This window comes from Cylas formicarius, unplaced genomic scaffold (genome assembly GCF_029955315.1).
Source record: "Cylas formicarius isolate icCylForm1 unplaced genomic scaffold, icCylForm1.1 PGA_scaffold_9__14_contigs__length_23061073, whole genome shotgun sequence".
In the NCBI taxonomy this organism is placed as follows: domain Eukaryota; kingdom Metazoa; phylum Arthropoda; class Insecta; order Coleoptera; family Brentidae; genus Cylas; species Cylas formicarius.
Window position 1 is genome coordinate 21,661,235 of NW_026844365.1, and position 21,837 is coordinate 21,683,071.

A 21,837-nucleotide genomic window follows, 5' to 3' on the forward strand; every position below is an offset into this window, starting at 1 on the left:
CCAAAGTCATACATCTTGATTTATTAACAGATCTAACAACTGACACATTTTCTCAGACAATGGCACTACGTTCGTAGGAGCCAACTCTCAGTTATGCGATTTGTATAGTTTTTTAAATTTGTCATTCCAATGTATTTCTAATTCACTAGGTAACGAGGGTATATCATGGCATTTTATATCTCCAAGAGCGCCTAATTTTGGTGGCCTATGGGAGGCGGGTGTAAAAAGCGCAAAATACCACATTAAACAGGTAGTTGGTAATTTGGTGTTAACTTTTTAAGATTTCCGCACAATCTTGGTTCAGATCGAGGGTATTTTGAACTCTAGACCATTGACCCCTCTTTCCATGGATCCTGACGATTCCACTCCTTTAACCCCCGCTCACTTCATCATCGGAAGAACAATGTCGGCACTACTAGATGGGGAAGACTTAGTAACAATGCCGTCATCAAAATTATCAAAATATAAGCAAATGCAGCAAGCTCTACTACATTTTTGGCAACAATTTCAGAAAGAGTAAGTATTCGAGTTGCAAGGACGTCTAAAGTGGAAAACTAACTTCAACAGTCTTCTGAATGTTGGTAGCCTAATCATCGTCAAGGAAGACAATGCATCTCCTCTGCAGTGGAAGCTAGAACGAGTTGCTACGATCAGACTTGCCAATGGATCGGAGACCCAGCGTGCTGTAACTAAGTTATGTGTGTTACCGATGGAACAAAATGATTTAACTGAATCGTGTGGTGATACATGTGTAGGTGACGAGTGACAATTGTCATTGTCCACAGAACAAGTTTATTTAAGTTTTTCTTGAACTATTTTTTATTTGAAGGTATAATTGATACCTATCAAGGCGAGCGGAACGTTAGAGCCTATTGTCACAATTGTATGCTTAAATTGAAGACGTGACAACGTCGCGCCCGTGTAAAAGGGTAGGCCAGGTAGGTAGGTAGGTAAAACGCCAGGCCAGTCGGCGCGCATCGCTGTAAATAAAAAAGTTTTCTTCAATAGTTGATGTAAATCATTTCAAGAAAATAAGAATTTGGTCATTACCAACACACAAAAACATAACGTTTATCAAACTTACTGCATAAAATACAACACTTTACTTATACAAAATGAAAAATCCAAAACTCAGAATACCTGGAATTCCTTTTATTACGTAAATACAAGAGTTTAATTTAACTTATTGTAATACGTGGGCTAACGGATGTCACATAAGGTACTTCAGAGTTTGAAATTGAATTTAGCATTTTGTCTTGGGGGAATCACTTAATAATAATAATAATAAATCTTACGATTTGTTCCTCTCGATTCTGAAATATCATAAAAATATTCCTAAATTTATTAGGTTAGGTAAAGAGTAATTACTGAAAATTCCCCATAGTTATGAATAGGCACGTTAATGACTGCGTGATTCAAGTATTATATTAAGGGATTGCACACCAAAATTCTCATTAATGATTATCAGGTCAGTGACGACGGTTTCCAAAGTTGAACAAGACGAAGCATAAAAATGCTGATTAAATTTGGTTGCTGGGTGATGTGGTTCACTTTGAAATGTGTTTTAGCAAGAAGCATTATCGGTAAGTTTTGAAAAGCTTCAAAATATGTCGAAATTTTATTTACGCAAAATAATTTCTTATGGTTTGGTTTCGTTTATATAGTTCAATTGTTCGGGTTTTACATATTTGAAAAGCCTAATTTTCTTTCTTTTCCAATTTAAAAACATGGAGTGAATATTTCATATTTTGTCAGTTGTCAGTAACTTTTTTTGTAAAATTATAACTTAAAAAGCTTACTAAATGTATTTCTAATTTGGTGTCAAGATTATTTATTTCAATTATTTTATTATATTTATTATTAATGTATTGCCAATGATAACAGTAAGTATCTGGTTACTGCCATCTGGGTTTAATTAATACCTGCCTGAAAAAATCTTACTGTTTTGATTAAAAAAATAATTGTTGCAGAAAAATGAATCTCGAAACATAAAGTTCTCATAAATGCATTTAGTTACCTTTGCCGCTTTTGCAGATACCAAAAGTGCGTTTGCGCCATGCAGGCCATCGGACACGTGCATCAACTTGAAGAGTTGTGAATCATATATGAATTTGATTAAGACACTGCAAAAGCCCTTAAGGCAAGATGCGGTAAAATTCCTGCGAAAACTAGAATTTCGTAAATATTTCACAAGGAAATTCTTGTACGAAAAGGAGAATCTAGTTCTTTCAACCACGTCACAACCAAAATCTAGTACTACTCTAGTAGATGAACAAAGAGACATCCAGCCGTACATAACCTAGTAGTTGTGGGAGCATGAAATTGGAAAGGAGGATGGAACAGTTGAATAGGGCGTTCTTCAATCGGGAATTGGACTATTTCGAATTTTTCGCAACGAGGATATCAAATGGCGAGAATCGTAAGGAAAACACTCCAGCGATTGCTTAGCAAGTGCTTAGCAAGTTTAGCTTAGTTTTAGCTTTAATGCGATGTACTGATGTTTTCAAAACATTTTTTATGAACAATTGTTAAGTAGTGTGTGAATGTGCCGAATAAATATTTGTTTAACATTTCGAAACCTGTGTACTGTTTTTTGAATGTCCTGGATACTATACTGCTATTTTATTGTCAGCTTTGTATAAGTCGAAACTTATATAGTAAACCACGAAATACAGAAAATGTACTATATAAAAGTTTAAAAAAGTATATTGAATGTATTTTATAATATTAATATTTTTACTTTTATTTTATATCTGCAAGACCAAGGAACCGGTTGTTTATTTTTTTCTTTTGCTTAAAGAGAACAAATAAGATTACGTTATTTAGAACTTACATTTCTATTCAACTCAAGATAATAAAATACGAACAGAATAATATAAACAAAATGTGACAAAAATGTGCAGCAATTCCAGTTTTTTCTCTTGGATCTCGTTAAATGGTAATATTGCGCATGCGGGAGTTAAATTCGCTTTATAAAACTCACTTGGCGATGTTATTTAAAATTACTTCATCCATTTGTAATAGTATATTGTTACGTAAAATAAACACACAAAAAGAAAAAACTGTAAAGCAGAATTATCGAGAGATTATTGGCTGTAATAATAATCAAATAAAAAGAACGACATCATTATCGCAATAAAACGCCAGGACAAGAATGTTAATGTCAAATACTGGTAAAACTAACTCAATATTATTTGCTGTAAATAATATAAATAGTATACAGGCTAAAATAGGTGTATTGGGACAACCAAGTTGATGAAGTCCTTTAAAAAAAATGTCATACTTTTAATCTTTATCTAAATTAGTTAGAAATTAGAATTTTACATACTAAACGCCACTGATATTTGATTTTAGAGATTTTATGAAGCATGAAAATGGCTAGAAAAAGATCAAATTGAATTTAACACATCTTTTTTAATATCATTACGGATCCTACATACAAAATTTTTGAAAGAAAATTTTCACCAAATATTACCTTAAAAAATCGTTAAAGCTCGGTCTCCCATTTGTTAAAAAAATCTATAATAATATTGAAACTATAATTAATAATATTATATTTTACTCTTTTTTAAACACTAAACGTAGAACCTAAAGTAAAATGGAGAAAAACATTTTTTTGCGTAAATTATTAATTTTTATTCTCTTGGAGTTTGCTAAGTTTCAGTTTTACGCATCACTAGATATCATGTGAAACAAGATTTGACAAGACACCACCTACCTAAAACTTAAATACATAAATATAACCAAATAAATGAAGCATATGTGGGGGGAAGGGAACTACGTTTAGGGATTACTTAGTGCGGAATAATAATAATAATAAATCGATATGGGGCATCGAATATAACGCTGAGTGTGATAAGACATACCCCAATACCCTTGGAATTTAAAATACTTTCAATGCCGGGAAATGCCAAGGATTGCATAGCATTGAATGCACAGTAAATAATTGAGGATTTAATTGCTTTCCTTACAGGTAAACAGCATATAGGTACCCCATGGCCAATTAAGTAAGGCAAAGTACCCTATCTCGAAAAGTAATGAAAGATTTGGACAGAAAAATTTTATTTTTATTATTACCGTCCTCTTAATAGAATTTGGTGCGGAGTATCCGAACATTTTCGGAAAAAAGTGTCAATTACTTCATAATGCCTCAACACATGTTGTCACATTTGGTTTGTTGTTAGATTTTGATGATTGATTGGTTCGTGATTATTCAGTAATACTCGCTGAACGATGCGATGAGTTAAACATCAATCGCAGCGAACAATGCCTTTACTCAACGGGTGATTTTTTGTGGTTGTGTTGAAATGTAACTAGTTTTGGATTAGGTGTTTGTTATCTGACAAGATTTTCACAAATCTGACGCTATATTTCCTAAATTGAATGTGGGAAGTAAAAAAAGGCTCTTTCAGGTTATCAACGCTTCCCGAACGGATTGATTTGGATTTATAAATACCTCGATATAACTTTTACTTTATTTAAAATGCAGCTAGTATTTTGACATTGAAGTTCTGAGTTTAGTTTTATTAAAATCCATTTGAAAACTATTACGCAGTGCTAAACATTTTTTTAAAATAACATTACGCTTGCTAATCGGCAAATAAAACGAGAAATTTTAACACCATTTAATTATAGAAACGTTATAACGACCAACTTCCATTTGAATATATTTGCTAATTCAACGGTAAGGGCTGTAAAACCTAAATCTACAATTCTCAGTAATAGAGTGCGCCGAAATAAATTCAGATGGGGCTGTACTTACCTTAAATTAGCTTTCTCAACGGATTGTTCCATTAGTAATCGAATTGATAAATCAGTTTATGAAATATCATCGGCCCAACAGGTTGTTCGTTGAAATGTTCAAATTGTTGTGTTTTTCTGTGATCTTCGATATTTCCGTCGGATACACAATAAGTAAGTGAATAGTTGCAGTACCGTTTAATTTATATCAATTTCGTTGTCTCGCTCGGTTGCGCTTATTGAAATGTTTGGTTTCCTTTTCGAATATATCGGGTGTCGATAACATTATTTTCCACTTCCGGTCAAGCTCACCATTTTAAATGCAGTCTTGCATGTTTTTACTAAATGTCAAATTGCCTTTTTAACAGTTTATCGCAACCTGATATTTATAATCAATATGACGACACTATTGGCAATTTTCAAATAAATCGAGTTATCTGGGCGGATCCACAAAACATAAGTATATCGCCACAACTAACTAAACGGATTTCAATATTTTTAAAAAACGTACAACATTAACTTCAGCGTTGATATCAGTGGTCATTCTTTTGTTCATTATCTCATTTTCTATAGGCTTCAGGGATGAAATATCGTGCCAGATGCCTATGGGCGATAAATGCGTCGGAATTCGGGAATGTCCATTTTTTTCCGAATTGCTAGACAGAACTCCGATCCCGCGGCCTAGGAGCGTCGCGAAAATTTTGCGAGACCACCAGTGTGGATTTGAATATAAGAATAATAAGATTAAACCAAAAGTTTGTTGTGTCACGTATGTATCATGCTGCTTTTCATAGTTACAATTTATTTATTGTTTCGCTTTTCCCATTTGTATTTTATTAATTTTAGAAACACTGCTCCTGCTCCGCCAACCACTGAATCATCTCCTCAGCTGGCGGAGAAAATTCCTCTAGCATTCGCTAGATTTAGAAGTCACAAGAATTTTCACCTCTTACCATTAAATGTATGCGGTTCCATTGCAACGAATTCCAGGATTACCTCTGTAAAGCAAACAGGATTGGAAGAATTTCCATGGATGGCCCTTATAGCATACAACACAGGTACGCTTAAAGATTTTTTTATAGAAAATTTAAATATCTAATGATTAATTTTATATTACATTAGACATTTACATTTTACAACCGCCGCTATTTGGTATTATATAACCCATGCTAATTTAAAAAAAAACCTTAGAAATTGCTGCGTTATGTTTTTTTCTATTATAAGGAAGGGGTGTTTTTTTTCGATGTATAGAACTTTAAGTTGCAATAAAACAACGATGGATTATTCGATTGACATGAATTTTATTTATCCAAAAGATAATCTTGTGGCATTACATTTTAAATATGGTTTCTGGCATACGACCGCCACGGCTGGCGCGGATGTAGTCCAATCGAGGCATCCTATTTTCGATTACTTTTTCCAACATTTGTGACCGTATATCGGCAATAACACGGCGAATGTTGTCTTGCAAATGGTCAAGCGTTTGTGGCTTATCCGCATAGACCAATGACTTTACATAGCACCACAGAAAGTAGCGGTGTTAAATCACAAGATCTTGGAGGCCAATTCACAGGTCCAAAACGTGAAATTAGGCGGTCACCAAACGTGTCTTTCAATAAATCGAATGTGGCACGAGCTGTGTGACATGTTGCGCCGTCTTGTTGAAACCACATCTCTTCGACATCATGGTTATTCAATTCAGGGATGAAAGAGTTAGTAATCGTAGCTCTATACCAATGATTCCACCAGCCCATAAAGCGCACCAAACAGTCAGTTTTTGTGGATGTACCTAACGGTGTTTTGACATACAATTGAGGATTAGCTTCGCTCCAAATGCGGCAGTTTTGTTTGTGCGAGAATAAATCACTTGACAGCTGTTAAATCGGTGGCCATCTTGAACAGTTATGCCAACTTAAAGTTCTATACATTGGAAAAAAACACCCATTACATATGTTTAGAAACATATCTGTGTTTGAATCATTAAATAATATAACCAAGAGAATTGTATCGAATTTTTGTCACTTTGAAACCTATGATGACCATTAATTTTGAAAGTATGATCTAAAAATAAATTAGGCAAATCACTTTTTAAGACGAAAGCTAAGTTGGATGAAAATATAAAATCGCGCAATATAGTAATTGATTTTATTTCTAGGAGATCGAATAGTAAATGCCAGATATATACCCTCCGCAGCACTTTGTATTATAAATACTATGTCTATGTAAGTAGCTGACTTATAATTATTTAGGTGCTGGCGTCTCTATTAACACTAGGCACTAAACTAGTAATAGGTATAATTGAAATCGACTATATGAATAAGTAACTTCAAATTCAGACGTGCTATTTTCATAAAATTTGAATAAATTTAAGACTTAAACAAGTTAAAGGAATTAAAGTTTTCACTTAAAGCTGAACGTGAATATATTTAATTACCATAATTTCGGTCGGAGAGAGATCATGATCACCTCGATCAGGAGTTTCGAATATTTTTCGACTGGCGATGTTTTTTTTTTTTTATTATCGACTATTATAAGAATTTAGTTTCTTATTGTTAACAAATTCATCAACAAGATTTTGGGGACCCGTGTTTCCATGTTGAAATAAGACCTGTTTTCCCACTAATTTGTTATAGGTTTTTGAGGTATTTGGTTCAAAATTAAAGCGTTTTTGAATGCACATTTTCCTTTTTCTTCGCATTTCAATTCTAATACAGAAAGCCAATTTTCAATTTTGTTTACAAACTTTTTATTCCATTGTAATTTATTTGCATCTGCAATACTTACTCACTCATGGTCATCACTTACTAATTAAAACTTTTGACGAAACAATGGAAAATGTAATCGTTACTAAAGCGAACCATAATACTCTATGGATCGGCAACGAAGCGTTTGTTGAGTCTTTCTTCCATGTTGAAAATGTTTCCCTGAAATCTTGACTACAATTTTGAAACACTCCTTATTGTTTTCTCAACATTTTAAACACTGTACTTATTTATATTTCTTGACTGGAAAGTTAATCATTTCTCATGTTGCTTAAATTTAATATCGCTACTTAAATATATGATGTAATGGATTCATTATTTCCTAATTGCAAATGCAAAAAAAGTTTCAAAGTAGATAGGTTTTAATATCCGAGTTAAATAAATAATTGGAAAAGGTGTAATAACTACGTGGTATTTATAATTAGTCGAGTGTTTATTTTAATTGTTTTAGAATTGGAGTTAGGCTAGGAGAATACGATTTACGAAACACGGAGGACTGCGAAGAAGGATACTGCGCTCCAAAAGTGCAAGATTTCCGAGCGGAAAAGATGATGATTCATCCAAACTATAACAAACGGAAATACACAAATGATATGCCTTGATAAGGCTAGACTATAATGCAAATTTTAGTTATTGTAAGTAGTATTGAATAATTAGAATATAGCTCTGACCCTTTTCTTGTAATGAATTTATAATAGGCCAAAATTTAAAATGAAAACCAATTTTCACAAATATACATTTTATCAGCGTTGCAGTTTTTTATCGTCAAAATTTTTAACTAGTTTAGTATTACGTCTAGTAATGTGCAAATGATTTCAGCCAATATTAAACCGATATGTCTACCGGTGAGCGAAATTAATGACGATCTAACGGGAAAATCGGCTATCGTCTCCGGAAGGGGTGCTACGGAAAAAGGTACAGTTACATGTTCTAGCAAAATCTTCTTTAAATTTCAAAATTACAAATATTCCTAATAGTTGCTAAATCAGTGTAACAGCTGTTGATCAACTCTTTCCATAGCGACAACAAGGGTAATTGAAAAAATCAAAACTCAAGAACTATTTTTTTTGCGAAAAAGTAGTATTTTTATTTAAGTTAACGAAAATTATTTCGCATTTTCATGGAAATGTTCGGGTGACTTTTTATTTAGGAAGGCTTTCTGTTACATAAAATTTCTGCAGTTTGAAACATCCAGTTTAAACTAATTTTAATTCTATCATTTTTTATTGTATTCCATATTTATTATATGTAGCGACATTGTGATGAGCGGAAATGATTTTAGGTTACAAAAGCCCAATACTTCTCAAAGTATCAGTACCCGTGTTGCCACTGTCTGTTTGCCTTAAAGTGTACCAACAGTTTGCTCCAATTACGGATCAGCAAATATGTGCCGGTGGATACAATGGTAGAGACTCATGTGGAGGAGACAGCGGTGGACCGATGAAGTATGTCGGACTTGTTGACGGCTCGCCTAGATACATACAGTACGGAATTGTATCATTTGGCCCGAGACAATGCGGTGCCGATGGGCAACCGGGTATTTACACCAGGATTGGGAGTTATATCCAATGGATTTTGGATAACATGGAAGAATGATTGTCGTTTTCATATTAGTACATTAACGAAATGTTAAAAAGAAATATTTTCACTTTGGATCCCAAATTCTCAAGATTTGTAAGACATTTTCGTAATGATTGAACTTCGTAAATGCGTGTTATGATTTCAAAAAGATAACTTCGTTAAAATGCCGCATCCAAACTTCTTCTGCCAGTGGCCTGGTTGGTTGTTAAATGCCGCATTAATTTAATTCGAGATTTTGATTATGCACCTGCATGTCGTTTTCAAAACTTTTTAATCATATTCTGAGCATAGGCAATACCTCTGCGCCATGCATTTCATTGGACACGTGCAGCAGCTTAAAAAGTTATGAATCGAACCTAAATTTGAATTAACATTGCGAAACGCCTTACGGCGAGATGCGGTAAAATTCCTGCGGAATCGAGAATGTGGTTTCGACCTTTAAATTCCTATATGTTGTTTTGCTACCGAGTCTAAGCCTAGACGATTATCGATGCGTAGAAATGTTGAGGCCTTTTTTTTTATTTCGTAAGGATTTCACAAGGAAATCCGGTTATTTGCAGCCCACGATTTGTTTACCGCTCCTGGAAGTTTCAACTTACATGAAAAGGTAATCCATCAACATCTAGTTCTTTTAACCATGTCCCAACCAGAATCTAGAAAATGGAACAGTTGGACAGAGCGTTCCTCAATTCAGAATTGGACTATTTAGAATTTTTTGCAACAAAAATATCAAGTAGTAAGGAAAACAGATCATCAATTACATTACTAAATATTTCCGGGCTTTTGAGCCGTGGTCCCGAGATTAAACTCGACGTTTCGTCTACAACTGCGGTAGACATTTTCAAGAGCGGCGATGCGGTAACGGTCGAAGTGTTCTTCCGTTCTGCTCTCCGATGACTGGTTGGTTGACTGGAAGATCTGCCGTATTTAAGCGCGCTGTAGTGGGCGTGACCTCGGTGGCGGGCTTGGGTTGAGCTTGTCTGGGTAAACACGTTGTTTTGTTGATGACCTGAGTCCATGTTTTACTGATATTGAGACCTTCTTCTTTTCTATTGAAATTATTCTGATGTTTTTGAATTTCAATAGCTTCTCTGAAAAGACGTGGATAAAAATGTGGTGTTTTGTCCAGTACCTGCGTGTCTTTGAACATGATACGATGGTCACCTTTGTAAAAAGCATGTTCTGCCACTGCTGATTTTTCCGTGTGTCCAAGCCGGCAGTTCCTTTTATGTTCCTTTAGCCTAGTTTCAATGCTTCTCTTTGTGGTACCTATATATACCGAGCCACAGGAACACGGAATGCGGTATATTCCTGGTGAAGAAAAGGCGTCCCTTGTATCCTTGGCAGACCTGAGGCTTTGTCTGATTGTAGTCGTTGGTTTAAAGACGACCCGAACGTTGTGTCGTTCTAAATGTTTACCGATCCTGTCTGTGACGTTCTTAATAAAAAGAAATGATACATTCCCTTGAGGTTCCTTTGTCGTATCTCTTGTCTTAAATCTTCTATTTTTCATAGCTTTTTGTATTTCAGAGGTGGTATATCCGTTATTTTTCAGGGAATCGGTCAAGTGATTAATCTCTTCACGTAGGTACTTGGGTTCGCTAATCCGATTAGCCCTTGTCATTAAGGTTTTTATTACCCCCATTTTCTGTCTCGGATGGTGATTAGATAATTTGTTCAGGTCGTTCCGTGTGAGTGGGTTTTCGATAAACTTTATGACCCAATTTTCCATTTGGTCGCCTTTCTACCTGCACATCTAAGAATGCCAACCTGCCGTCCTTTTCTGTCTCCATGGTAAATTTTATTTTATTGTTAATGGATTTGAGATGCGCCAAGAAGATTTGAAGCTCCTTTTCGCCGTGGCTCCATATTACAAATGTGTCGTCCACGTAGCGGAACCAACACTTGGGCTTCTTTTGGGCAGTATTTAATGCCTGCTGTTCAAACTTTTCCATGAAAAAATTTGCTATGACCGGGCTTAATGGGCTTCCCATGGCTACACCGTCCACTTGTTCATAAAACTCCTTGTTCCATTGGAAATAAGTGGTGGTTAAGCAGTGTCGGAAAAGTTCTGTGACATCGTTCCGAAAACGTGCAGATATTAAATCCAAAGTCTCTTTGACTGGCACCATAGTGAACAAAGAAACAACATCGAAGCTCACTAATATGTCTTTGGGTGACAATGTGATGTTTTTGATCTTCTGTATAAACTGAGTCGAGTCCTTGATGTGTGATGCTGTCCTCCCTATGAGTGGTTCAAGGAGTTTGGTTAGATGCTTGGCGAGATTGTAAGTCGGGGAACCTATAGCGCTAACTATGGGTCTCAAGGGTACTGCCTATTTATGGATTTTTGGCAATCCGTATAATCTTGGTGGTAATGCCTCCGAATTGCTTAGTTTTCGCTGGATTTCTGGTTCGATAGATGACTTCTTGATTAACGTATTTGTTTTCTTTAGGATGCGGTTGGTTGGGTCCTGTTGCAACTTTTTGTATGTTTTGGGGTCTAGCAGATCACCAATTTTCTTTTCGTAGTCTACGGTATTTAGTACTACAGTCGCGTTCCCCTTGTCAGCTGGAAGGACTATAACGCTTATGTCTTTATTGAGGTCTCTAATTGCTCTCTTTTCCTTCGATGAGACATTACTCTTCGGTGGCTTCGCCCGGCGTAAAATTCTGGCACTTTCTGTGCGAATTTCCTTTGCGATATCTGCTTGCAGGTTACGAATTCCTGATTCAATGTTTGCAATGATGTCTTCAAATGGTACAGAGTCCGGTGTGATTGCGAAGTTCCCGCCTTTCGAGAGGATGCTCGTTTCTTCTGCTGATAATTTCCGCTGAGACAGGTTTACCACAGTCCTTGACAAATCAGTGCTGGGAGATTCACTTGACTTAGTTTGAAGGTCATTGAATTTCTTAATTTGTCTCCTGGTTGCAGAATCCCTTGTCGCTTCCATTGTTCCATAAGTAAGTCTATCTATTTTGTCCCAGTCCTCGTTATGCATGGAATTTGCTAATTTTAGATTCAGGGTTAGCAAGTTGTTATCTAAGTTGGCCATGCTGTGTCTCGTATGATGGACTCTTTCCCGCAAAAAGGCTTTTTCCATCCGATTATAAATTCTGTTGGCTTGTGGTGACTTGAGTGTTCTTTTCATTTTAAGATGTTAGATCAGCTGCTTTACAACGACATAAAAAGGCGAGCGAACATAAGAGTTGAGCCTTCTTCTTTCGTAGATTCTCCAGTCGACGAACCATTCTTGATATTTCCATCCCGTAATGGTAACTTATCAAAGATGTTAGGCTTTCACGGCCAGAAACTACATTACTAAATATTTCCGGGCTTTTGAGCCGTGGTCCCGAGATTAAACTCGACGTTTCGTCTACAACTGCGGTAGACATTTTCAAGAGCGGCGATGCGGTAACGGTCGAAGTGTTCTTCCGTACTGCTCTCCGATGACTGGTTGGTTGACTGGAAGATCTGCCGTATTTAAGCGCGCTGTAGTGGGCGTGACCTCGGTGGCGGGCTTGGGTTGAGCTTGTCTGGGTAAACAGTTCGACCGTTACCGCAACGCCGCTCTTGAAAATGTCTACCGCAGTTGTAGACGAAACGTCGAGTTTAATCTCGTGACCACGGCTCAAAAGCCCGGAAATATTTAGTAATGTAGTTTCTGGCCGTGAAAGCCTAACATCTTTGATAAGATCATCAATTGTTTAGCAAGATTGTGACAAATAAACATTTCAAAACATGTGTACTGGGTTATTCATTATATTTTGACGCCTACCTACACTGTTAATTTTGAAAGATAGAAAAAATGTATAAATACAAAAGTATTAAGATTTTTGCTCTATTATCTTATGCAAATGTCAGAAAAAACAAATGACAATCGCAACCTGTCAAAATGACAGCAACATCTTTTTTTTAGTGGAATGCCTTATATATTATTAGCTTAAGTCGTAGATAATTTAGCCGTTTTTGAGATATTTCTGTCATTCGATTTCTGGACAATAGCCATATTGCTTAAAAATGGTCAAGTCTGCCTTGATAGTAACCATATTCTCTATGTTTGTAATTGTTTTAATAATGTTCTACTTTTGACAACTAATCAAAACTAAAGATCTACAGCGTTAGTTAAATAATAATAAGATTTTTCAAATGGGTTATACTGAGGAAGGAAGACGGCAAAGAATAAAATTATATTATTCAATCGCAGATAATGTTGTAAGAGTTAAAAGAGATTTTTTTTTAAAATTAAAAATGTAATTAAACAATTTGAAGACCGAAATAGTCTCACACGGAAGATCAGGACAATAGAACAAAATTTTGATAAAGACCACAATATATTGCTTTACTTTAATTAATTAATAATTCATTTTTATTTCTTGAAGTTTACTAAGTTTCAGTTTTACGCATCACTAGATATCATGTGAAACAAGGTTTGACAAGACACCACCTACCTAAAACTTAAATACATAAATATAACCAAATAAATGAAGCATATGTGGGGGGAAGGGAACTACGTGTAGGGATTACTTAGTGCGGAATAATAATAATAAATCGATATGGGGCATCGAATATAACGCTGAGTGTGATAAGACATACCCCAATACCCTTGGAATTTAAAATACTTTCAATGCAGGGAAATTCCAAGAATCGCATAGCATTGAATGCACCGTAAATAATTGAGGATTTAATTGCTTTCCTTAGAGGTAAACAGCATATAGGTACCCCGTGGTCAATTAAGTAAGGCAAAGTACCCTATCTCGAGAAGTAATGTAAAGATTTGGATAGAAAAAATATTATTTTTATTATTACCGTCCTCTTAATAGAATTTGGTGCGGAGTATCCGAACATTTTCGGAAAAAAGTGTCAATAACTTCATAATGCCTCAACACATGTTATTAAATTTGGTTTGTTGTTAGATTTTGATGATTGATTGGTTCGTGATTATTCAGTAATACCCGCTGAACGATGCGATGAGTTAAACATCAATCGCAGCGAACAATGCCTTTAGTCAACGGGTGATTGTGTGTGGTTGTGTTGAAATGTGACTAATTTTGGATTACGTTTTTGTTATCTGACAAGATTTTCACAAATCTGGCGCTATATTTCCTAAATTGAATGTGGGAAGTAAAAAAAGGCTCTTTCAGGTTATCAACGCTTCCCGAACGGATTGATTTGGATTTATAAATACCTCGATATAACTTTTACTGCAATGAAATCTTGGAATTTGGTTTAAAGTTTCACTGTTCACAGTTTCCACTGTACTCAATTTAATTAATAACACTAAATAATTATACGTTAAATATATATTTAAGTACACCAACAATACAAAATTGTCTCTTAATCTTTACAAATATACCTGTTGGCTCCATTTTTCACAACAAAAAAAAACTAATTATGCACATCGCTATCGCGAGCTTATTCGAACGTTTTTAGTATTTTAGTCACGAATATGGTCGCTAGATATTTAAAATGCAGCTAGTATTTTGACATTGAAGTTCTGATGGATCTGTGTATGTTATGTACGATAGCAGAAGTATATGTAACACGTTTATAAACTCGTTGCGCTCGTTGGGAAAAATATATATTTAAAACTTGTAGCATAAAATACAATTTTATATTGTAATTTTTTCTATTGAGTTTAGTTTTATTAAAATCCATTTGAAAACTATTACGCAGTGCTAAACATTTTTTTAAATAACATTACGTAGGTAACTGCTTGCTAATAGGCAAATAAAACGGGAAATTTTAACACCATTTAATTATAGAAACGTTATAACGACCAACTTCCATTTGAATATATTTGCTAATTCAACGGTAAGGGCTGTAAAACCTAAATCTATAATTCTCAGTAATAGAGTGCGCCGCAATAAATTCAGATGGGGCTGTACTTACCTTAAATTAGCTTTCTCAACCGATTGTTCCATTAGTAATCGAATTGATAAATCAGTTTATGAAATATCATCGGCCCAACAGGTTGTTCGTTGAAATGTTCAAATTGTTGTGTTTTTCTGTGATCTTCGATATTTCCGTCGGATACACAATAAGTAAGTGAATAGTTGCAGTACTGTTTAATTTATATCAATTTCGAAGTTTCCAACTAAAAGTTTGTTGTGTCACGTATGTATCATGCTGCTTTTCATAGTTACAATTTATTTGTTGTTTCGCTTTTCCCATTTGTATTTTATTAATTTTAGAAACACTGCTCCTGCGCCGCCAACCACTGAATCGTCTTCTCAGCTGGCGGAGAAAATTCCTCTGGCATTCGCTAGATTTAGAAGTCACAAGAATTTTCACCTCTTACCATTAAATGTATGCGGTTCCATCGCAACGAATTCCAGGATTACCTCTGGAAAGCAAACAGGATTTTAAGAATTTCCATGGATGGCCCTTATAGCATACAACACAGGTACGCTTAAAGATTTTTTTATAGAAAATTTAAATATCTAATGATTAATTTTATATTACATTACACTTTTACATTTTACAACCGCCGCTATTTGGTATTATATAACCCCATGTTAATTAAAAAAAAAAACCTTAGAAATTGCTGCGTTATTTTTTTTTCTATTATAAGTAAGAGGTGTTTTTTTCGATGTATAGAAATTTAAGTTGCAATAAAACAACGATGGATTATTCGATTGACATGAATTTTATTTATCCGAAAGATAATCTTGTGGCATTACATTTTAAATATGGTTTCTGGCATACGACCGCCGCGACTGGCGCGGATGTAGTCCAATCGAGGCATCCAATTTTCGATTACTTTTTCCAACATTTGGGACCGTATATCGGCAATAACACGGCGAATGTTGTCTTGCAAATGGTCAAGCGTTTGTGGCTTATCCGCATAGACCAATGACTTTACATAGCACCACAGAAAATAGTGGTGTTAAATCACAAGATCTTGGAGGCCAATTCACAGGTCCAAAACGTGAAATTAGGCGGTCACCAAACGTGTCTTTCAATAAATCGATTATGTTGCGCCGTCTTGTTGAAACCACATCTCTTCGACATCGTGATTATTCAATTCAGGGATGAAAGAGTTGGTAATCATAGCTCTATACCAATGATTCCACCAGCCCATAAAGCGCACCAAACAGTCAGTTTTTGTGGATGTAACGATGTTTTGACATACACTTGAGGATTAGCTTCGCTCCAAATGCGGCAGTTTTGTTTGTGCGAGAATAAATCACTTGACGGCTGTTAAATCGGTCGCCATCTTGAACAGTTATGCCAACTTAAAGTTCTATACATTGGAAAAAAACACCCATTACATATGTTTAGAAACATATCTGTGTTTGAATCATTAAATAATATAACCAAGAGAATTGTATCGAATTTTTGTCACTTTGAAACCTATGATGGCCATTGATTTTGAAAGTATGATCTAAAAATAAATTAGGCAAATCACTTTTTAAGACTAAAGCTAAGTTGGATGAAAATATAAAATCGCGCAATATAGTAATTGATTTTATTTCTAGGAGATGGAATAGATTTTCGTTGTGGAGGTACCCTAATAAATGCCAGATATATACTCACCGCAGCACTTTGTATTATAAATACTATGTCTATGTAAGTAGCTGACTTGTAATTATTTAGGTGCTGGCATCTCTATTAACACTAGGCACTAAACTAGTAATAGCTATAATTGAAATCGACCATATGAATAAGTAACTTCAAATTCAGACGTGCTATTTTCATAAAATTTGAATAAATTTAAGACTTAAACAAGTTAAAAGAATTAAAGTTTTCACTTAAAGCTGAACGTGAATATATTTAATTTCCAAAATTTCGGTCGGAGAGAGATCGTGATCACCCCGATCAGGAGTTTCGAATATTTTTCGACTGGCGATGTTTTTTTTTTATAATCGACTATTATAAGAATTTAGTTTCTTATTGTTAACAAAATCATCAACAAGATTTTGGGGACCCATGCTTCCATGTACAAATAAGACCTGTTTTCCCACTAATTTGTTATAGGTTTTTGAGGTATTTGGTTCAAAATTAAAGCGTTTTTGAATGCACATTTTCCTTTTTCTTTGCATTTCAATTCTAATACAGAAAGCCAATTTTCAATTTTGTTTACAAACTTTTTATTCCATTGTAATTTATTTGCATCTGCAATACTTACTCACTCATGATCTTCACTTACTAATTAAAACTTTTGACGAAACAATCGAAAATGTAATCGTTACTAAGGCGAACCATAATACTCTATGGATCGGCAACGTAGTGTTTGTTGAGTCTTTCTTCCATGTTGAAAATGTTTCCCTGAAATCTTGACTACAATTTTGAAACGCTCCTTATTGTTTTTTCAACTTTTTAAACACTGTACTTATTTATATTTTTTGACTGGAAAGTTAATCATTTCTCATGTTGCTTAAATTTAATATCGCTACTTAAATATATGATGTAATGGATTCATTATTTCCTAATTGCAAATGCAAAAAAAGTTTCAAAGTAGATAGGTTTTAATATCCGAGTTAAATAAATAATTGGAAAAGGTGTAATAACTACGTGGTATTTATAATTAGTCGAGTGTTTATTTTAATTGTTTTAGAATTGGAGTTAGGCTAGGAGAATACGATTTACGAAACACGGAGGACTGCGAAGAAGGATACTGCGCTCCAAAAGTGCAAGATTTCCGAGCGGAAAAGATGATGATTCATCCAAACTATAACAAACGGAAATACACAAATGATATAGCCTTGATAAGGCTAGACTATAATGCAAATTTTAGTTATTGTAAGTAGTATTGAATAATTAGAATATAGCTCTGACCCTTTTCTTGTAATGAATTTATAATAGGCCAAAATTTAAAATGAAAACCAATTTTCACAAATATACATTTTATCAGCGTTGCAGTTTTTTATCGTCAAAATTTTTAACTAGTTTAGTATTACGTCTAGTAATGTGCAAATGATTTCAGCCAATATTAAACCGATATGTCTACCGGTGAGCGAAATTAATGACGATCTAACGGGAAAATCGGCTATCGTCTCCGGAAGGGGTGCTACGGAAAAAGGTACAGTTACATGTTCTAGCAAAATCTTCTTTAAATTTCAAAATTACAAATATTCCTAATAGTTGCTAAATCAGTGTAACAGCTGTTGATCAACTCTTTCCATAGCGACAACAAGGGTAATTGAAAAAATCAAAACTCAAGAACTATTTTTTTTGCGAAAAAGTAGTATTTTTATTTAAGTTAACGAAAATTATTTCGCATTTTCATGGAAATGTTCGGGTGACTTTTTATTTAGGAAGGCTTTCTGTTACATAAAATTTCTGCAGTTTGAAACATCCAGTTTAAACTAATTTTAATTCTATCATTTTTTATTGTATTCCATATTTATTATATGTAGCGACATTGTGATGAGCGGAAATGATTTTAGGTTACAAAAGCCCAATACTTCTCAAAGTATCAGTACCCGTGTTGCCACTGTCTGTTTGCCTTAAAGTGTACCAACAGTTTGCTCCAATTACGGATCAGCAAATATGTGCCGGTGGATACAATGGTAGAGACTCATGTGGAGGAGACAGCGGTGGACCGATGAAGTATGTCGGACTTGTTGACGGCTCGCCTAGATACATACAGTACGGAATTGTATCATTTGGCCCGAGACAATGCGGTGCCGATGGGCAACCGGGTATTTACACCAGGATTGGGAGTTATATCCAATGGATTTTGGATAACATGGAAGAATGATTGTCGTTTTCATATTAGTACATTAACGAAATGTTAAAAAGAAATATTTTCACTTTGGATCCCAAATTCTCAAGATTTGTAAGACATTTTCGTAATGATTGAACTTCGTAAATGCGTGTTATGATTTCAAAAAGATAACTTCGTTAAAATGCCGCATCCAAACTTCTTCTGCCAGTGGCCTGGTTGGTTGTTAAATGCCGCATTAATTTAATTCGAGATTTTGATTATGCACCTGCATGTCGTTTTCAAAACTTTTTAATCATATTCTGAGCATAGGCAATACCTCTGCGCCATGCATTTCATTGGACACGTGCAGCAGCTTAAAAAGTTATGAATCGAACCTAAATTTGAATTAACATTGCGAAACGCCTTACGGCGAGATGCGGTAAAATTCCTGCGGAATCGAGAATGTGGTTTCGACCTTTAAATTCCTATATGTTGTTTTGCTACCGAGTCTAAGCCTAGACGATTATCGATGCGTAGAAATGTTGAGGCCTTTTTTTTTATTTCGTAAGGATTTCACAAGGAAATCCGGTTATTTGCAGCCCACGATTTGTTTACCGCTCCTGGAAGTTTCAACTTACATGAAAAGGTAATCCATCAACATCTAGTTCTTTTAACCATGTCCCAACCAGAATCTAGAAAATGGAACAGTTGGACAGAGCGTTCCTCAATTCAGAATTGGACTATTTAGAATTTTTTGCAACAAAAATATCAAGTAGTAAGGAAAACAGATCATCAATTACATTACTAAATATTTCCGGGCTTTTGAGCCGTGGTCCCGAGATTAAACTCGACGTTTCGTCTACAACTGCGGTAGACATTTTCAAGAGCGGCGATGCGGTAACGGTCGAAGTGTTCTTCCGTTCTGCTCTCCGATGACTGGTTGGTTGACTGGAAGATCTGCCGTATTTAAGCGCGCTGTAGTGGGCGTGACCTCGGTGGCGGGCTTGGGTTGAGCTTGTCTGGGTAAACACGTTGTTTTGTTGATGACCTGAGTCCATGTTTTACTGATATTGAGACCTTCTTCTTTTCTATTGAAATTATTCTGATGTTTTTGAATTTCAATAGCTTCTCTGAAAAGACGTGGATAAAAATGTGGTGTTTTGTCCAGTACCTGCGTGTCTTTGAACATGATACGATGGTCACCTTTGTAAAAAGCATGTTCTGCCACTGCTGATTTTTCCGTGTGTCCAAGCCGGCAGTTCCTTTTATGTTCCTTTAGCCTAGTTTCAATGCTTCTCTTTGTGGTACCTATATATACCGAGCCACAGGAACACGGAATGCGGTATATCCCTGGTGAAGAAAAGGCGTCCCTTGTATCCTTGGCAGACCTGAGGCTTTGTCTGATTGTAGTCGTTGGTTTAAAGACGACCCGAACGTTGTGTCGTTCTAAATGTTTACCGATCCTGTCTGTGACGTTCTTAATAAAAAGAAATGATACATTCCCTTGAGGTTCCTTTGTCGTATCTCTTGTCTTAAATCTTCTATTTTTCATAGCTTTTTGTATTTCAGAGGTGGTATATCCGTTATTTTTCAGGGAATCGGTCAAGTGATTAATCTCTTCACGTAGGTACTTGGGTTCGCTAATCCGATTAGCCCTTGTCATTAAGGTTTTTATTACCCCCATTTTCTGTCTCGGATGGTGATTAGATAATTTGTTCAGGTCGTTCCGTGTGAGTGGGTTTTCGATAAACTTTATGACCCAATTTTCCATTTGGTCGCCTTTCTACCTGCACATCTAAGAATGCCAACCTGCCGTCCTTTTCTGTCTCCATGGTAAATTTTATTTTATTGTTAATGGATTTGAGATGCGCCAAGAAGATTTGAAGCTCCTTTTCGCCGTGGCTCCATATTACAAATGTGTCGTCCACGTAGCGGAACCAACACTTGGGCTTCTTTTGGGCAGTATTTAATGCCTGCTGTTCAAACTTTTCCATGAAAAAATTTGCTATGACCGGGCTTAATGGGCTTCCCATGGCTACACCGTCCACTTGTTCATAAAACTCCTTGTTCCATTGGAAATAAGTGGTGGTTAAGCAGTGTCGGAAAAGTTCTGTGACATCGTTCCGAAAACGTGCAGATATTAAATCCAAAGTCTCTTTGACTGGCACCATAGTGAACAAAGAAACAACATCGAAGCTCACTAATATGTCTTTGGGTGACAATGTGATGTTTTTGATCTTCTGTATAAACTGAGTCGAGTCCTTGATGTGTGATGCTGTCCTCCCTATGAGTGGTTCAAGGAGTTTGGTTAGATGCTTGGCGAGATGGTAAGTCGGGGAACCTATAGCGCTAACTATGGGTCTCAAGGGTACTGCCTATTTATGGATTTTTGGCAATCCGTATAATCTTGGTGGTAATGCCTCCGAATTGCTTAGTTTTCGCTGGATTTCTGGTTCGATAGATGACTTCTTGATTAACGTATTTGTTTTCTTTAGGATGCGGTTGGTTGGGTCCTGTTGCAACTTTTTGTATGTTTTGGGGTCTAGCAGATCACCAATTTTCTTTTCGTAGTCTACGGTATTTAGTACTACAGTCGCGTTCCCCTTGTCAGCTGGAAGGACTATAACGCTTATGTCTTTATTGAGGTCTCTAATTGCTCTCTTTTCCTTCGATGAGACATTACTCTTCGGTGGCTTCGCCCGGCGTAAAATTCTGGCAATTTCTGTGCGAATTTCCTTTGCGATATCTGCTTGCAGGTTACGAATTCCTGATTCAATGTTTGCAATGATGTCTTCAAATGGTACAGAGTCCGGTGTGATTGCGAAGTTCCCGCCTTTCGAGAGGATGCTCGTTTCTTCTGCTGATAATTTCCGCTGAGACAGGTTTACCACAGTCCTTGACAAATCAGTGCTGGGAGATTCACTTGACTTAGTTTGAAGGTCATTGAATTTCTTAATTTGTCTCCTGGTTGCAGAATCCCTTGTCGCTTCCATTGTTCCATAAGTAAGTCTATCTATTTTGTCCCAGTCCTCGTTATGCATGGAATTTGCTAATTTTAGATTCAGGGTTAGCAAGTTGTTATCTAAGTTGGCCATGCTGTG

At 35.7% G+C, this 21,837-nt stretch overlaps 4 protein-coding genes across 4 annotated transcripts; 2 read left to right on the forward strand and 2 right to left on the reverse strand.

The window, feature by feature from the left end:
- Positions 1 to 4,971: 4,971 nt before the first annotated feature.
- LOC132706955 (melanization protease 1-like) lies at positions 4,972 to 9,098 on the forward strand. The gene is made up of 4 exons (XM_060678555.1): positions 4,972 to 5,509; positions 5,587 to 5,798; positions 8,322 to 8,417; positions 8,785 to 9,098. Exons 1-4 carry the CDS (start codon positions 5,340 to 5,342, stop codon positions 9,096 to 9,098), a joined length of 792 nt encoding a protein of 263 aa, XP_060534538.1. The 5' UTR covers positions 4,972 to 5,339.
- Positions 9,099 to 10,747: 1,649 nt separating this feature from the next.
- LOC132706956 (uncharacterized) lies at positions 10,748 to 12,139 on the reverse strand. The gene is made up of 2 exons (XM_060678556.1): positions 11,465 to 12,139; positions 10,748 to 11,419 (listed from the first exon to the last, which is right to left on the reverse strand). The coding sequence occupies exons 1-2, from the start codon at positions 12,137 to 12,139 to the stop codon at positions 10,748 to 10,750; spliced, it is 1,347 nt and encodes a 448-aa protein (XP_060534539.1).
- Positions 12,140 to 12,241: 102 nt separating this feature from the next.
- Positions 12,242 to 18,790, forward strand: LOC132706958 (CLIP domain-containing serine protease HP8-like). Its single transcript, XM_060678557.1, has 4 exons — positions 12,242 to 12,276; positions 17,645 to 17,829; positions 18,014 to 18,109; positions 18,477 to 18,790. The coding sequence occupies exons 1-4, from the start codon at positions 12,242 to 12,244 to the stop codon at positions 18,788 to 18,790; spliced, it is 630 nt and encodes a 209-aa protein (XP_060534540.1).
- Positions 18,791 to 20,439: 1,649 nt separating this feature from the next.
- Positions 20,440 to 21,831, reverse strand: LOC132706959 (uncharacterized). Its single transcript, XM_060678558.1, has 2 exons — positions 21,157 to 21,831; positions 20,440 to 21,111 (listed from the first exon to the last, which is right to left on the reverse strand). Exons 1-2 carry the CDS (start codon positions 21,829 to 21,831, stop codon positions 20,440 to 20,442), a joined length of 1,347 nt encoding a protein of 448 aa, XP_060534541.1.
- Positions 21,832 to 21,837: the final 6 nt, after the last annotated feature.

Bases quoted from the DNA above. Each gene is read 5' to 3' on its own strand.
- LOC132706955 (XM_060678555.1), top strand. From the start codon at position 5,340: ATGCCTATGGGCGATAAATGCGTCGGAATTCGGGAATGTCCATTTTTT. The intron at 5,799-8,321 runs GTACGCTTAAAG...AAATGATTTCAG, and splicing joins CCTTATAGCATACAACACAG to CCAATATTAAACCGATATGT. The intron at 8,418-8,784 runs GTACAGTTACAT...AAATGATTTTAG, and splicing joins AAGGGGTGCTACGGAAAAAG to GTTACAAAAGCCCAATACTT.
- LOC132706956 (XM_060678556.1), bottom strand. From the start codon at position 12,139: ATGGCCAACTTAGATAACAACTTGCTAACCCTGAATCTAAAATTAGCA. The intron at 11,420-11,464 runs GCATTACCACCA...ATCCATAAATAG, and splicing joins GAAAACTAAGCAATTCGGAG to GCAGTACCCTTGAGACCCAT.
- LOC132706958 (XM_060678557.1), top strand. From the start codon at position 12,242: ATGTTAGATCAGCTGCTTTACAACGACATAAAAAG. The intron at 12,277-17,644 runs GCGAGCGAACAT...TAATTGTTTTAG, and splicing joins CTTTACAACGACATAAAAAG to AATTGGAGTTAGGCTAGGAG. The intron at 17,830-18,013 runs GTAAGTAGTATT...AAATGATTTCAG, and splicing joins TAATGCAAATTTTAGTTATT to CCAATATTAAACCGATATGT.
- LOC132706959 (XM_060678558.1), bottom strand. From the start codon at position 21,831: ATGGCCAACTTAGATAACAACTTGCTAACCCTGAATCTAAAATTAGCA. The intron at 21,112-21,156 runs GCATTACCACCA...ATCCATAAATAG, and splicing joins GAAAACTAAGCAATTCGGAG to GCAGTACCCTTGAGACCCAT.